The 18,304-nt window shown below is 42.9% G+C and overlaps 1 protein-coding gene across 3 annotated transcripts in view; it reads left to right on the top strand.

Moving 5' to 3' along the window:
- LOC309333926 (connector enhancer of kinase suppressor of ras 2-like) overlaps positions 1–18,304 on the top strand; it is a 322,761-nt gene that overhangs the window by 253,553 nt on the left and 50,904 nt on the right. For all 3 annotated transcript variants that reach the window (XM_081847924.1, XM_081847923.1, XM_081847922.1), the window contains exons 14-15: positions 2,389–2,423; positions 17,374–17,422. In XM_081847924.1, coding sequence (XP_081704050.1) covers positions 2,389–2,423; positions 17,374–17,422 — 84 coding nt within the window. The remainder of the gene's footprint in view (positions 1–2,388; positions 2,424–17,373; positions 17,423–18,304) is intronic.

The raw sequence follows: 18,304 nt of genomic DNA, 5'->3' as shown, positions 1-18,304 counted from the left end.
TTACCAAAGTCTGCCCCTGACTTTCTGCATTCTGAGCATGTGCTCTGTTGCTGACTGCCGAGCGGCAAGAAATAAAAAAGGGAATGTGATGTTGATGTTTACACGATTTTACATTCAGGCAATAAACATATCTAATATACTTTGTGGCGGGGGGAAGCTTGCTTACAATCTGTTTTGCTTGCCGCTCTTAAACGGAACCCACATGAATATTTGAAACCCTGCCTTTCCTCAGCAAGCTCAAAGTGGTTAACCATTTGTCTCATGCTACAGGGGCACTAAACTTCTACTTGCTAGTGGTGTGGTAGCACATTTTGAGCGTCAGGGGCCTTGGCAGTCCTGCAGCACAAAACCCAAGGAGAGTCCAAAAAACAGACACCTGTACTGATCCATTATTATTTTATATACACACACACGTGTACACATCAAAAAGCAGTGGTGCATAGAACAATACTCAAGTTTCTTAGAATCTGCATAACTTCGATTATATGCATCATTTCCTGGTTACAGAGGTTTGACTTGTAAAACACACTGAGCTTTTAACAAAAGATACTCAGCCAGCAGAAATGCAGCTTTTAGCTTTTAGGTGGGAATGCCAGCAATCTTGTGAAAAAGTCACTGTTTAAACTGCAAATATGAAGGGGGAACTCCATGGGGTGGGGGAAGGAAAGATGTATTGACCCTCTGCTTGATTATTTCCCTCCTTCTCTGCCTTACTGTGCACTGGTTTTTCTCATTGCAAAATTGAAAGCCTCAATTAGCACTTTGTTCACTTGCCAGAGCAAGAAGGGTCCATAAGCTATCTGGTGCTCCAGCAGATGGCAACCCAGAGCTGAGCTCCCCCTCCACTGTATTACTGCAGGGAAGACATCAGAAGGTCCCTTGCATAATTCCAGAAATATTTCCAGGATTGTGCACAATGCTTCTCAGCCATATGCCCCACTCAACATTAACTAACTGCAACAGCTATTACACACGAGAATCTTGCGATATTGAATACATATCTTGGGGCGGGGGGACAAAGCGCCTTACCATTCACTGTTGTGACTGCTAACGGCTGACTTGCAAAAGTCCCAGGGTGCAGTTTTAAAATGGTTCACACATTTCCCCAGTGTTTGCAAATAGACAAATGGTATGACAATTTTTAGAGCATGTCTGCCTGGGCTTTCAAGCTGTTTGACTGGCTTCAAAATCTACATCATTTCCTGCATGCTTAACTTTGAAAGGGACAGGGGAAAACATTTTCCTAATTTGAAAAACAAACACCCCACACTTTTTACATTGTCTGTGGACACCTAAAATGTTTTACAAATTGTTTTCCTCCCAGAAGACTCTTACCGACACAGTTTCCTCTGCTTACCTGTTCCAAAGTTGGCTACTCTAACTAACTTCCTCTAGCAAGGGAGACTGGTCCATGGAAGCAATGACATATGTCCGATACAGATGCAAACTTGCACCTGAGTGCACATTCACATTCACATTGCATTGTTCATAGAGGCCACATGGTTGGGTGAATTCCTTGAGTTGATGGCGACACACATCCACATCTAGGGTTCTTTGAATGTCCACTACTCAGTTTTTAAGCCTTCTCCTAATTACGGTAGTCCCTTCCCTATAGCAATGAGAATGATCCTGAGCATTCCGTGATGCCAAAAGCATCTCAGGTAGTGTCTGGACAAGATCACAGACAGACAACCAGGTGGCAAACAAAAGCCAGTTTTAGGGCCAAACTAGACAAAATGTGTGTGTGTGTAATTAATAATAATAATAGGAGGGACTGTGGGAAGAAGAGGGCCAGATTCATAGTCATAGAGTTGGAAGGGACCACGAGGATCAACACTGAGATTAAGAATCTCTTTTAGACCAAAATTGTGATACTGGGAAGGTTAATCCTTCTCCATAGTACCATTTCCCTGACAAGAAATGCTCCCCAACCCCTGGAGGTATAATCTGCCATTGTGTGTGTGTGTGTGTGTGTGTGTGTGTGTGTGTGTACACACACACAAACCTAGTATGTGTATCTACTAAAAATTGTAAGAGAGCCAGTGTACAGATCGACCTTTTGCTGAATTTATTGAAAATTATCTATACCAGATTAAAAACGAAAATGAAACGGTCCCCAAAGCATTTCCATTACATCTCTGGTTATTCTACATTATGCGGTCAGTATTTCATTTTTCGTGTAAAATCATTGTTCAGAGTGGGTGCAACTTTTCAGCTTCCTTCCTGTTAGAACAGCCGTGGTGGTGGTTTGGGGTTTGTTCTGCTTCCTTGTTTTCTTGGAGATAATGTAACTTTGATCATATTCGGGAACTCTTTCATTCTTCTCAGTTAACCCGAAATGCTAAACGTCACTCTCTTCTTCTTCTTTTCTCCTCTTCCTTTCTGCAGAGAGCAGGAGAGGCAGTCGGTGGTGATTCTGAAAGGTAACTATTCTTTGCCTTCTTACTAATCAAATTGTAATTAGAGAGTTGCTGCCCTAACTGAGCTTCAAAAATGTGCTTGTGATTTTCAGTTCCTTGCAAACTTTGCACTCTGTAAAAGGTAGCCCTGCATAGTTTGTCAAATAGCATGTAGCCAATAATGAACAGCATTAAAAAAACCTCTCTGAAGTGGGCCATTAAAGATTACATGAGAAAGAGATGGACGCTGGAGATTGACCATTTTTAGTCATCTTCACTTTTTTTGGTAATTTAATTTTAAAACAAATATATAATGGATTTTTAACATGGAGCAAATATTCATTTATTCTGATCTTTGCATCACACCTGACATTTTTTAAAATAAAAAATACGGTTTTATCAAATGCTAGTCTATGCAAAATAGTCTCATTGAAAATAATGGACATGACTTACATAGCTCCATTAGTTTCAGTGGGTTTGCCCTGAGTGTAACTTAGTTGGATGCGTCCCTTCATGTTTTCAAAGATGTTTACAACACGGGATGTGCCAGCTACTCGTTTGAACAATTTTTTCTTTCCTTGTTTTAACGTCCAGTGATGAACCATTTGCTTCCTCCCCTCCACCCACCTCTTTCTGACTATTTTTGCTTGCTTTTAACAAGATCTGCAACTGGTCATGATGCAAATGCATTTAAGGTTTTAAAAGTATTTCACAAACAGACCTAGGGGCTGTTTCCCTTGAGTTGCTGTGGTGGCCACTGGACTGTTAGGCTTTAAAGCAGAGTTTGACATATTCAGGGAGGTTAAGGCTATCAACAGCTACTAGTCATAATGGTTGTGTACTGCCTCCAGCATCAGAAGCAGTCTATCTCTGAATACTGGTTGCTGGGAATCACAAGCACTTAGGATCCTGGTGAGCCACTGGGAGCACAGAATGTGCCATTGGTCTGAACCAGTAATGGTTTTCTTATGTTCTTATGGGAGCCTGGCCACTTCCCATAAGTCTTTTTTTAATAAAATTTGGATTGGAGGTTATTTATTTTTTACTGCTCTTGAGAGACAAGAAAGCCTGTGCTCCAGTATTATTTTGGCACTAATCCTGGGCTAGTATCCAGAATCTTTTAATTGAGGGAGAGAAGGGGCAAAATCTCATACATGACATGGAAACGAAAAAAAGCTTCATTGTTAAAGGGCGATGCTTAGTATTCATTTTGTGCATCTCTTTGAAGTACTTTATGTATATAATCTTAATAAACATTACAAAAGCCGTGTAAAGTAAGTCCATAGATACCAGAAGTGGTGGGGAGAGAGCTAAAGACTAAAGAAGGAAGAGGTCTCCTATGCTCAAATTCTGCTTGCAAGCATCCAGTCTGGCACTGTGAAAATAAGATGCTGGACTGGATGGGCCATTGGCCTGATCCAGCAGGCTCTTCTTACATCCTTATGTTCTTATGTTAAGATTGACTCATGTCATCAAAGTATACATAATGGAGCTGATATTTGGCCCATGGATGTCTACCTAATAACCTGTAACTTAATGTGAATGTAACAGGTCAAGGGGCTTTTATAGAGAAGTGTAGAGTTAGCAAGTTCAGGGGTATCCAGCATTTATGGGCAACTGCCAAGGCCCACAGCTTGGTGTATACACAGAAGGTGTATGTGTCTTCACTGATTTCATTTATTTCTTATTCTATATATATCCCACCTTTTCTCTCCAAAGAGCTCAAAGTGGCTTACGTGGTTCTCCCCCTCCCCGTTTAAGCCTCACAACAACCCTGTGAAGTAAGTTAAACTGGGAGTTGGTGATCATCCAGTGAGCTTTATGATCAAGTGCGGGGTTTGAACCCTGGTCTCCCAGGTCCTAGCCCAACCCTCTAACCACTATGCCACACTGGCTTGCCTTATGCTTCTGGGTCGAGGCACAGATTTGGTCCAGCAGGAGAAGGGAAGCAAATGGACTGAAATGACAGTGGTTAAGAGGTGGGTTTACCTAGGGATGAGAGCCCATAAAGGCATCCTGGCCAAGCTACACACTGACACACACCTCTGCAGCAGGAATGGGGAATGCTTAGCACAGGTGCTGCCTGCAGCTGAATTTGAAATGGCGTCTGTTCCCTCTTTTCAGCAGAGAGCAGCTGAGAGGGAGAAGGGTTTTGATGCTATGCAAAGTGTCTAATGGCATCTGTTTCTGCAAGAGGAACTGGTAGAAGAAGTTCAAAGCGGAGGGTAAAATGTCCTGGTGGAGGTCAACTCGTTTCCTTGCAGAACGTTCCCCATACATGTTGCAATTGTGTGTGCGTAATTTTTGGGATGCAGTTGCATTTGGCATTTGGGTCTTTAAACTGCAAGGCGGGGCTTGCTGTTCAGCTGTGGATTAACATTATTTGCATTCTTCTTGGAGCATTGAGTTCCTTTTGTCTATGCACATTTAGAATAGCGAAATGATTTTGGAAGGCTTTTAAAATAACAACAACAACAATGTGGAACTTGTGTAGAGTGGAATTGCAAAGAAACAAGTACATGTCTCTATTTCCATGAGAATAACATTGTGCCTGTGTGGGTAAAGAGCATGCTATTGTGTGTGCATCTCGTCCCACCTGCTGATACAATGCAGCCCTCCACAGCTTTCCACAAGCGTGCTGCAGCCAGAAGAAGATTTCCCACACCTGCTGTGTGCAACCTCCACTCAGTTGCACCGTGCCTTTGAATACCAGTACCTGGGAGCAATTGTAGGAAGAAGGCTACTTCCTTCAACCAGCAGGTGGGCTTTCCAAAAGGAGTTCAGCAAGATTCTGGCCTAGATGAACCTATGGTCAGATCCAGTACTGCTCTTCATAGGTTCTATGTTATTTCATTCTCAGGTGCTCTAAATTCCTGTTTTATATCTGTTGTAAAAGTACCCTCGTCATCCTGAATGTGCCCAAGGAGGCTAAGTCTCAACAAATTCAACAGAGGTGAAGCATTTACCCACATCTGCATCCAACAAGAGCTGGGGGGGGCATGTTTCTTCCCCCCTGTACCCCTGCAAGTGATTTCATCTGCAGCCCACGTTCTGCCTTTACAAAATGTGTACAATGAAATTGGGGGTCGATACATTTCAGCTGTTTGCCTGCCCTTCAGAGAGCTTTGCCTTGCCTCTTCTTTTGAACGGGTGGCGTAGTCAATCATAGGCCCATTAAGGCAGAAAGAAAAACATTTGGTATTGAACACTCTGGGCATTATGTTACTTCTTGCGTTCAATGTCAAAAGTTGAAAACCCCAAGTATAGGCAGAGAGGGATCGTTTTATCAGGCCACGTTTCATCGTTACAACTCTTGTCAGATATTCTTAGCAGAATGTTAGTTCTGTAAGGGAATAGGCGAGCTTCTAAGCACAAATATAACATTAAAATAAACCCCCAAGTAATCTTCCAGAAAAATAAAAGGAAACGCCTCTGAAGTTTTATGTCCAAAATAATGGATGGTGTGCAATGTGAAAGTGGCAAGAAATATATATTAGCAGATCCACACCATACATTTAAAGAAAATTCAATGCACATTTAAAGCATGTGACTCCCTCCACCATCCTGGGAACTGTAGTTTTCCTCCCACAGCTACAATTCCCAGCACTCTTAGCAAACCTCAGTTCCCAGGATTCTTTGGGATAATTCATATGCTTTAAATGTGTATTGAAACTATGTTGTGTATGTGCCCTAAGAATAATTCCAAAATCCATCGTTGGGTAATCCCTTTTATTACAAAGGGCTTCCAGAGGTCGTTGCATTACAACTCCTATAATCCCTGATGATTGACCATGCTGGATGGGGCTGATGAGAGTTGGAGTCCAGCAACATCTTGAGGGCCACAGGTTTCCCACCTCTGATTTAGTAGAACTAGCAAACATGTCACAAAACAACTTTTCAAGATTGAGGAAGAACTGTAGCTTAGTGGTATTCCCTTTTCATGCAGAAGGTCTCAGTTTTGGCCCCTGGTATCTCCAGGCAGCTTTGGGATATTAGTAGTAGTAGTAGTGGTATACCACCCTATACCCACAGGTCTCAGGGCAGTTTACAACATAAGAGCACAATATGAAAACACAAAATACATAAAAAACCACAACCCAATAACAACCCCCCCCCCAATTAAAGAGAAACATGGCAGTTTTTAAATTAGCAAAGATAATAATAATAATAATAATAATAATAATAATAATAATAATAATTCATATTGTTTCACACCACCCCAATCTTCAAGCACTTCAAGATTCCAGGGGTTCCAGGCGCTTACCCAGGGTTTCTGTTTCCTTTTGAAAATGAGGCACATATATCTTCATGATACATGGTTTGCTTACAGGATTCACCACAAGACCCAAAAGGGTCTTCTTTCTCCCATAGCTTTGGATTCAAACAGAAATCCGCCATTGCTCTGCCTCTCTGCCTTTCAAGCCTGCAGCTTTTGCATCTAGGTCACATCACACCCGTGCCTTTCTAAACTCAGGCTTTATCTGTTGAGGGAGGGAACCCCCAGCCATTTGCTATCTCACATGAGCCCCTCTTAATGGCACCCATCAGCCAAGAGGCTAGCTTGGCTTGATTAGCTTTTAACACTCGCCGGAGCCAGGGATTAAAACTCTGGCACCCACAAACTCACAGCAATACATATATGGACAAAAGTTCCAAAGAGTTCACATATAAACCTGGTCCCTTATTTATTCAGTAATCTGGTGGACAAATTTAAGATGGTCCACACCCAGACACTAATGGAATCCAATGGATTTCTGAATGCACATGGGGAGTTTCCAGTAGAAAGAGCAGGTGGCCCTGCTGAAACCCTTGCCATCCTGGGGAAGAGCAGGGTACATCAGGCTTTTGACACGGTTGTCTCTCTGAGCTCCCTCTCTGCCACTGTGGAGCTGGATGATGACGAGAGCACAAGTGGGAAAACATGAAGCACAAGTAAACAACATGCCTACTCTGTGGTGTTGAGGTGGCAAAGAAGGGCCATTTCTCTGCCTCCATCGCATCCTCAGGTGTCCAGTGCAGCTTTTCATATTGTCTATGAACTGTTAACATCTCCTCCAGGAAATGGCATTTTAGACCTTTTGGAAGCCCACCGTAAATTATTTGCAGTAATCTGAGTGCCACAACCACACTTACTTGATTATATAAAATTTCACCACAGCACACAGCGAGATGAGTAATGTAAGCTTTTTGTCAGAACCGCAGTGGAATGGAAACAACACTGCATGAACAAATATGCAGCAGGGCAGAAATCTATGCCTCCATGCATTCCTGTGTCCTATGAAGCATCTCCAATAATAAAAACACATATAAAACAATTTCATATGTAAGAACAACGTCAAATCCAATACAAATATACAGAATTAGAGCTATGCACCCACTTCAGTCAAAACCTCAACTCAGCCCCAAATTGGGCTAATTCAGGCAGTTCCAGGTTTGAGGTGGCCCCAGATCACCAGAAGTCAGGTTGGAACACCTGGAGCAACCTGGAGCTGTAAAAAGGCAGGGTGGTTGGGCATTAGGGGAGGGTGAGAAGCAGAGGCAAGTGTGCATTCTAATTAGAAAGCAACTCCCTTTAACTCTCTGGGACTTCATTTCATGTATGCATGCACAGTGGCGCTCTCAGGGTAGCATGGATAGGGTGGTGTGGCTTACCTGGCTTTGCAGCTCCACACATCACTATCGGGGAAGGCGAGGGGAGGGGCAGCTGGGAACTCTGTGGTGTGTCAGTGCAGTGATGGAGCCAAGCTGCACTCCTGCCACTGTACCTGCATCATGCAGAGCTTCCTGTGACCTCTCCATCCTTCCTCTCAGTAACCAGTGATGTTGGGAAGCCTGGGCCTCTGCCTCTCAGAGAGATAGAGAAAAAGAGATATAGATATACCGTATTGGCCTGAATATAAGCTGCATCTGCAAATAAGCCACACCTTTAAAATTTGGGGTGGGGGGACTACAATACCTGGATATAAGCCGCTCCCTTAAAATTCCGCATAAATGGAGTCATCGACGTCAGGGAGGGCACACCTCTGCGCAGCTCCATGGAAAGAGATGGGGCAAAGGACGGGGGGCAGAGCTGTGATTCTGCTTCCAAAAGCTGGGAGCCTCCCTCTTGAATTCCTGGCCAGGCTTTCAGGCTCCTGCTCCGCCCATGAGGAAGACAGAGGGAGGAAGGCATCCGGGTTTGTGAGGTTGTGGGAACTCGTGTCCAAAAAGAACCTGCAGAGGCACGGAAGGAGGATTGAGAGGAGATCCCATCTTTCCGCCACTGCCCCCGCCCTGTAATTAAAACTGAAATGGTTGGTGTGTAAAAGCCAATTTTTGTAAGGTCACGAATTTAAGACGCACTTTAACTTTTCACGGTCGGAATTTGGGGGGAAAGTGTGGCTTATATTCAGGCCAACACGGTAACATCAGAGCGGTTTACAACAATTGCACATAAAACCATGTAATAAAAACCAAATTAAAAAAAGTTAAAATCAGAAATCAGCTGTTATAGAAAGATGCCTGCATAGGCCTGGCAGAATAGAAAAGTTATCAGCAGGCATTTAAAAGTTGGCACAGAAAGTGCCCACTAAATCTCTACTGGCAGAGTATTCCATAAAACTGGGCCATTGGCACTGCAGGCTCAGTTTTTTGTTGTCACCAACTTGGGGAATTTCCAGCTACATTCTTACAGATGATATCAGTGATCAAGCTGGGATATAAGGATTCAGGTAGTCCCTGAGGTACCCTGGATCTAAATTGTTCAGGGATTTTAAAATTAATACAAGGGTCATGAACCTGGTTGTAGATGGGCGACCAATGCAGAATAGTGCTGCTGTTGTTGTTGGCTAGATGCCTCCATCAGCAATCTGGCTTCTGCATTCTGCTCCAGCAGGAGCTTCTGAAGTGGGCCCAAGGGCAGCCCCACATACAGCACATTGCAGTAATCCAGCCTCGGGGCATGTTGCGTTGAGAAATCAGGTAAGCAACACAACTCTGTTCACCTACTGCTACTCCTTTCCCTTCCCTCTGCCAACCACACATTTAACCATTAGGGCTGTTCCTCTGGATCAATACAGTGTCGAATCTGGATCAGGGCCACCCCAAAGTGCAAGATCAGGACCCAGATCAGGGGGTCCATGCACAGTTTTGATAAGAATACCCACTTCTGACTACTAGTCACTGGGAATCGCATGTTGGTGCTTATGTCCAGCCTACAGGTTTCCGACAAGCATCTAAGTTGGCCACTGTAAGAACAGGATGCTGGACCAGATGGGCCATTGGCCTGATCCAGGAGGGTTCTTCTTACGCAGAGACTGCTTCCAGGATAGTCCTTGTGAGCGTCATGCCATGTGCCCCACACTTGCACTGCCTGCTCTTGAGTGTTATCAGAAGACTCCAGTACATTTGTTCCTAACTTTCTCTTCATCTCATTTTATTTATTTAATAGGAAATGTAAATTACCTTGTTGAAGAGGCAGAGAGACAAAACAATCTCTGTCTTGGATTATGCACACGTCTTGAGGGGCTCCGCTGTGTTGTTTAAATGAAACAACTTTTTTATTATTAAAAAAAAAATCCTTTTCACTCTAATTAACATTGGGTAAACTGAAGAAATCCTGGCGCTGTGATTACGTAAATGCTTGTCCTTATTGTCAGCTTAATACATTTATTTACAGGACCCGTGTGTGCGTTTGGTGGATTGCCACTGTGTGGCTGTTCAAATGAACAAGAAGCACTTGCTGTTCATTTTTAGCATGGCAATCAGAGCTTTATTAAGATTTCGTTATAAGCATGCAATGGGAAACTCGTTCAGCCAGCACACAACTTGCCTATGTCTCCCAAGAGTTGTTGTTAAGATCATTCCTCATTTGACCAGATATTGAAACCTGCCCTTGATTACTGTAGCTTTTCTGTGCATTTATTTACTCATTATTTGTACTTATATCCCATCAAATGGTCCCAAGGGAGATAGATAGATAGATAGATAGATAGATAGATAGATAGATAGATAGATATCACATATATCACATATATCACAATCAAAACAGGTTCAAATGATCATTAAAATCATACAGTAAAACCATGAAGCCAAGCAAGAACAAAATTAAGAAAAAGACAACACAGAACAGTGATGTAAGTTGTAGCCACAGCTGTGGGTAAAGAGATGCTTCTTGAGTGATAGTTGAAAAGCACACATTGATGTTGTGAGATGCACCATCAGAAGGGAGGTCATCACAAATGGACCCATCAAGGTGAGGAAAGTGGATTGCAGTCCTAGTGCTCAGATGTAGAACCCAATGTTCTACCCACAAATCCTGGCTGGCTCTGTTATTAAGCAGAATGAATGGACGTCTGAGGCAGCTGGTTTGGGGTCACATATTTGTTCGCTATTTAATGTATTTATTTATTTTTGTATCCTTGCTTCCAGGCAGAGGCATTTGTGGCGCTTTCTGCCTCAGGTGCTAAATAACTTGGCCAGCCATGTACACTGTGCATCTGGTGGGGTGGAGGGGGGCAGGTGTTGTTGCTATTTGCTGTTCTGCCTCATGCAGAAGAATGTATTGAGTTGGCCCTGACAACAAGAACTGGCTGGCTGGATTGATGTTCCCCTTCACACTAGCCAAAGGGAATGGTGCTGATCCTCATGGGAGGAACATGTAGATGTCATGACCGAGATATAGGTCATTGTCATAGGGAGGCCATTCCCAGTGGTATCACTGCAGAAAACATAATGTCTGCTCCAGTTTACAATAAAACCATCTAACCACGGAGCAATCCAATGAATGCAGAGATGGGAGAGGCATTCAGCTCACATTTTAAGGCAAACCTACCTAATTCACACTTTTCTGAAATAATACACAAACCTAAATAGAGCCATCTCCTGAAATTTGACCTTCTCTAAATCCTGCCATGCAGTTCTCCAGCCAAGTAATGTGTACTGCATTATATTAGGAAAAATTGGCTTGCAAAAGTATATTATGGAAAATGTGCATTTTAGGAGAAATTTGCACTAAAATGCTGATGAGCTTTCAAAAGGACATCAGTCACAAACTGATGTGGAAATGAGGAGAACTGAAACAAGAGAAACCAAAACAAATGTAAGAGTTCCCCATCTCTGCTCAGATGTAAATGTCATTGAGTTCAGTGAGACTTACTCCCAAGTAACAGTGAACAGGACTGCAGCTTCAGTAGTAGTATTTTTAATTGTCATCATATGACAAGCTCTCTATCCTGCTTTAAAAAAAAAAAAAACCCTTCAGAGAAAAAACCCAACAAAATGCATTCATCCTCTCTGTTTGACCAGAAATGTACTGAGTCATTGCTATTTCTGCTCAGCAGCCCTCCAGTCCAAAAGCTGCAGGAAGTAGAAAGGAGGCAAAAGAAGTTTCTCAGTCACAGCTGGGTCCCCTACACCAGCCCCTCAGGCTGCTGACCCTTAAAGAATGCTGGCTGTAGCCAAATTAGCAGCAAACTAGCACTTTTGCTTCCCACTGCTGTTAACACCAAAAAGGCAGGCAAAGGAAAGAGAAATCTCAGGCAGCCTGGGAATGCACATGACTGCATTGTGTCCCTTTAATCAAACCACAGGCCAGAAGCCACCTGCTTTGCAAACTTGATCCATGATTTCAAAGCAGCTTCTGTTGCTCGAGTGTAATATGTGGATGTCGGGGGACCTAAGAATGTCCAGTCTCCACCACATGATCCAAAGTTCAGGTCAGATGCTGTGAGCCCATCCCAGGATGCTCCAGTTCTGAACTCTGAAAAGCCTCCCCGCTAACCACATGGCAATGTCTTGGTCTTCTGCAACCATTCTTTGACCTAGCACTTAGATGGGGAACCTTTCGCCCTCCTGGAAGATGCAGCACCACTAAACCTAGGCACCTGCAGTGATGGTGCTGTAACACAACAAAGATCAGGCTCTCCATTCCTCTGGCTGCCATGGTGTAGGCTGGGGGTCCTTTTCAGCCAAAGGGCCACATTCCTTTCTAGGCTACCTTCTGAGGGCCCAGTGCCAGCAGAAAGTGAGGCCAGAAGAGGCAAGGCACAAATGTTGATTTTACCTTTCTACACTAGGCCTGTTTCTACACACACTCAGAATAACATCCAGATAAGCAGGAAGCATGATCAGAGTTCAAGTGACATTTTCTTGCAAGGCAAGAACACTCAAGTAGGGTGCAAAGCAGGCCCAGAGAGAGGTGTGCTCTGCGGAAAGTCCCAAAGGCCAGATAGAGGGGACTGGAGGGGCCCACATTCCTCATGTAGGTAGTAAAATTGCTGGGCTCCAGGACTAGAGTCTAGGATTGGAAACTCCAGTTCTTTACACCCACAAGAGACGTAAGCATTCTCAGAGGACCAGTATCCAATTTCTATGCATTGTGATCCTGCTTCAAAAACAAATCCATGTAATTTCAGAAAGGCAAGATCTTGGAAGGCGAGGAACATATATGTCAATTGTTAAGTATTAATTGTTTAATGTACATTGAAATGGGAAATAACTCCAAAGTGTCTATATGTATACTGTGAAGCACGGCATGGGAATTTCCATTGAAGCTAAAGAAGAGCTGAAGAGAGAGCCTAACATTAATCATTAAGGGGGGCTGTATCTCTGTGCCTCAGTCACAAGGGGATGAGCTCAGAATCACACAAAAAGGATTGTATTACAAGTCTATGCATATGCTAATCTGTGGGTTTCCATCTTGGGTGGAATGGATCTTTGTTCTCAAGCTACTGAAGGGAATGGAAATACTAATCTCTCTCCAGGAAGCTGGAATGGATAAGAGACAGAGCTTTGATTTTTAGCTCCGGATGCAATATGTTTTGTAAAGTGCCTTATACCTGGACAAGTATACAAATTATGCATCTATCTGAATGTAACTTTATTTGTTTCAAGTTGTTTTGAAGTTAAGTTCTGCAGTAAAACTTGTGAAGCATATGACTGAACTGGGAAAAAATTATTTCAAAGAAGAGTCCATTTTTATTCATCCGATTTGCTTCCATATGCACAATATTAATATCTTCAGTATTCACATATTTATTTGCTAGAGGCTCTCAGGACCATCTGACCTATTCTGCCTAGATGGGGGCTAAAGTGCATGAATGCCACATGCAAATCATCATGCATGTGACAATTTGAGTGATGGTTTTATGAATCCAAAAAAAGATCACTGTTGTTTTCTACACACGCATTACAAAATGAACAAAATGTTTCCACCATATTTTTTGCAGAAGCATGTGTTTTGTTGTGTCTACCTGTATGATCTCTTTGTTTTATTCGAGGCTTACACTTCCTGCATGGATGTGCTCTCCGAGTAGGGAAAAACACTGTGTTCGAAACTGTTCATGGATACATTCTCATTTTCCAAATGATTAGGCCTTTCAGCAGTCTGTTAGCCAAGCATACCCATTTCTTTACTTTGAAGTTTGCAGAGAGAGAGAGAAAAAAAATCCTGCTCCCCACACAAAAAGAAAAGAAAAAGAAAAGATTCATGTTATTCCAGTTTCGTGACATGCAGTAAACCTTTGCCTCAGCAGGCTTTTGTCCAGTCAGAAGGGCAGCTGTGTGCTGATTGTAAAAAATGAGGCTGAGCATTGAAACTGACAGATTCCAGATGGGTCAGATCAGCGGTTCCAGAAACAAGGGAGAGAAAACACCCTGGCAGGATTGTACGAAAACTTTTAGCAACCTTATGGGCAGTTTGAAATAGGATCATTCAGGCCAAAGCTTGTGCATGTAATCTTGGATTTCTTAAACAAAACTCCAGAAGATTGTTCACTTCTCCACATTTCAACAACTTTGCAAATTCTTTTTTCTTTTAATTCCTCGTGAAAATTTATCAGCATTTTAGTGCAAATTTCTTCTAATGTACACGTTTGAATGCTGTTCTGCAACTTCAGTAATAAAGTGAACAATGCTGTTCTGCCTATTATTTACATATTTGCAAAGCAATTTTACCTAATATCCCTATTTTTCCACAGCAGTTTTCACTAGTGTATTTTTGTATGTCATTAACATTTGCATTTTAATGCACACTTTACCCAGGCAATGTGCATTTTTGCATATATTGAATGGCTGGAGAACTGCATTCCAAAATTCAAAAATGTATGAATTTCAAGGGATGCTTGTATTTTGGTTTGGACTTTGTATTAGAAAGTGTGAATTATGTAGATTTGCCTTTAGACTGAACTGAATCTAATCCCCACCCTTACATAGTGGCATGTGGCATTTCTTCCACCTAATACTCTCCCTTCATTAGTGGCGCACCTTGGTAATATGGTGCCCTGCAAGAGGCCAAAATATGATGACCCCTGCCCGCTAGCCCATGTGGCACCTTCCCAAAGCTGGGTAAGGGAGACACCAGGCTTTGGGAAGCAGGCACCAGGCTCTGGCATAGTCCTAGAACCCCTTGTCTCCTTCCCAAAGCTAGGCAAGTACTAACTAGGTTTTGGGAAGAAGGCTGGAGGACTCTGTCAGAGCCTCACTAGGCTTTGGGAAGGAGACAGAAAGAAACCCCCTTGGCCTCTGCACCCTGTGTGGGGGAACCACTTGTGTTGCCCTAAATCTGTCTCTGTCTCAGAGTTCCATTCCAGTGTTTGCAGTACAGATAAAGCCTTTAGAAACAAGCTTGCCATTTTTGCATTACACTGAATTAGCCTCGAGAATACAAATGATCTGAAATGTTTAAGAGGGATCAACTTAGAGACTTTCATTTTGGGAAGCATGAAAAGCCATCTATTTCAACACCATTGGTGTTGCAACTTCAGTAATAGCTTTCCCTTGGACAAGCATCAATTTGCAGATATTTATTATAACTGAACTCTTAATTACTTGAGGGGCAGAAAGGCGCAAGATGCTCATATTAGGAAGGATTCTGCTATAAATAGCCAGAGACTCAGACAGGGAGAATTTGCTAGAATGAAAAGGAGAGAGCCGAGCCATGTTGGAGGATTTATCTGTTTGTTATTTCCCTGCATATCTTCTTGTTTAGAAAGGTCTGCAAATGTGGCTGCATGGGGCCTCCCACTAGGATGGATGAGAAAATAGAAATGTTTACATTTAAAGGCGAACTTACCTAATTCACACATTACAAAACAATATGTGGACCGAAACACAGCCGTCTCTGAATCTTGTAATGTAGATCTCCAGCCAACAAGTATACCGAAAAGCATGCATATATTAGGGAAGATTGCTTTGCAAAAATGTGTTCATTGGGGGAAATGCATACAAATATGTGCTTACTTGGAAAAATGGACACTAATATGCTGAAGAAAAATATGAACTAATCTGGAAATGTGGTGAACTGAATTTAAGAATGGAAAAACACAAAACTGAAGGAAACCAAAATTGTCAGAATTGCCTTTCCCCGTCTCCCATGCAGGTTTAGCTGGTCAAATCTGCTTAGGTTCACAGTAGAACTGTGTTGGGATTCTTGCAAAATTCTCCACATCCAAAACTCCCTGTGGATTTTGGAGTTCCAAACTGTCTAGTCTCCTTTCCAAAATAGAACCAATGCTTTAGGAATCCTCCAGTAATCTGGCTTGTTTTTGTTTTTAATTTCTGGCTCCTATATAGAACAATTTCCCACACTCTATGTGTTCCTCATGTGTGCATCACGGTAAAACCCTGCAAAAAAGCAATCTGTGCCATCATATATATGTACAGTTCTGTCAAAATTAGTTTGGTAGGAGTACATGCTGCACATGAAGTAAAACACCACACCAAAAAGAATTGTGAAGCAATTATATATAGGCTTGCATTAGGATTGCTTTCTTGTAGGGTTTTACTAACATATACATGCAAAAGAACTGAAAGCCACAACAAACTGACCACACTCTGATTGTGGAATTAACTTCAGGAATACTAGTGAAACTGGAATTCAGGAGTGGGACAGAGGCTTAAGAGGAAGCAAACTCATGGTGCAATACAAGAGGGAGTTGAAGAAACTTACTCAATGGAAAGCTGCCTTCTGCTGAGTCAGACCTTTGGTTCATCTAGCTCTGTATGGCAGGTATGGGAAACCTTTGGCTGTCCAGATGTTACTGAACTGCAATTCTCATCAACCCTGGCAATTGGCTGTGCTTGATGGGACTGGTGAGAGTTGTAGTTCAGCAACATCAAGAGGGCCAAAGGTTCCCCACACCTGATCTGTGGTGGCTTGCAGAGGTCATCCAAGGTTTCAGGTAGAGGACATTCCTATCCCTCTGTGAAAATGCCCGGGTCTGAAACTTTGCATGCAAAGCCGATGCTGTATCACTGAACTATGACACTTCTAATTCCTACAGAAGAGCCATAGTTCACTGGTAGAGCATATTATTTACACCTAGAGGTTCCAAGGTTCAAGCTGTAGCATCTCCAGGCAGGACTTGGAAACTTTTCAGAGTAGAGAGTGCTGAGTTAGATAGACCAGTGGGTCTGATTCAGTACCAATGCAGCTTTCCATGTTCCTAACTATGTCAGGTTGGCTTCAATTCTTTCTGGAGACACTTGTTTTCCACCTTCTCATTCCCAACCCCCAGCCCCTAATGCTAGCATTAATAGAGATCAGCTAATCAGCTTTGAGGATTGCTAAAGCAGATGCTTTCCCATGAACCAGTTACATTTTCTTAGGCTGATCTCCCTCTCCGCCAAGCTTTTCTTAAAGCTAGCATTTTGAGCAGACTTTTCCCTGATTTCGCAATCTTTTTTACAGACCAAATCAACGCACGTTGTATTAAATAGCTCAGAAGACTTTGAATGACCCTGTTCTTCTTTGATTTGGGGGAGCCGTTGTTTGTGTGGCTCTTACTGAGCGGGTCTAAGAACTACCTACTTATTCATTGATCCGTCTTCGGATCAACGTCTGTGTGTAAGAGAGACGTGCTAGGTGAATAAGCCCCATGCTCAGGCAGGCAAGTAAATCAGGCAGTCACTGAGCAAATAAACCATATTTATTATTCATTCAGATTGTATTTGTCTGAAGTTATAGACTCTTCCTTTCCCCTCAATCTCTCTGCAGGTATGTGAGTTCTGCCACTGAGCGACAAGGAGGCACATCCATGAGGAAGGTAATTCCTTGCTAAATGACTGTCCTATCCTAAGAGAAATCATTCATTGCTATGTGTTGATAATATAGAGTTGTCTCTAAATTTGTGTCTATGCTGGTGGGCACATCTGACAATCCAGTGTTATGTGTGTTGTTTTTCAAGCAAAGGCTAATGTAGATTTTTTTTCCCCAGCTTATCACTCTGCAATGTACTGCTGAAATTATGGATTTGTAAGCCATGCCATTCCTTGAGTATATAAGAAATGCTTAGCTGGATTACTTGCACCAGAGAGCAATCAAGCGAAGCTTTTTGTTCCCAACAGCGAAAACTTTTGAAGAATGGGACAGAATGCGCAGTATCCAATGCACTTGTTCCATTAGCATGATAATTTGCCCTTGTGCAATTGAATTTTCCCCCTTCTCCACCCACACCCTGCACCCTCCTCATATCTGCTCCAGAAGGCTTGGGGGAAACCCAGAACAGATTTAGGGGGCATGCTGCGGTGTGGAGAGGGGCAAAAGTCTGGTTGTGCAGGCATAAATCATTTTGTAATTGAACAAGTTACTTAGTGCTGCATTGGATACAAGCCCACGGGTATAGCAGCTCCCTTTTTGTTTGTCCCCAATCAGAGATATTCTGCTTCTGAATACTGCTTCTGAGGGGTGTGTGGGGTGTTAGGGGTGGTACCTCCGGTGGGGGACACGTGTTCCTTCTGAGGTAGTTGGTCCACCTTTGGTCCCCAGTGTGCACTCAGCTCTCACCTGTGGCTCCTGGATGCTGTCAGTGTGCCACAGCAGCCACACCCCAGGAAACTGCTTCAACAGCCTGTCTAAACCAGGTAAGGGTAGCAGATGGGTCTCAAACTCTCAGTGATTTAGGGAATTTCCCTGCACGTGAAGACAG

The sequence above is a fragment of the Podarcis erhardii genome, assembly GCF_964252035.2.
Source record: "Podarcis erhardii genome assembly, chromosome: Z".
NCBI classification, from domain to species: Eukaryota; Metazoa; Chordata; class Lepidosauria; order Squamata; family Lacertidae; genus Podarcis; species Podarcis erhardii.
This window is presented reverse-complemented; position numbering and strand designations above follow the sequence as displayed.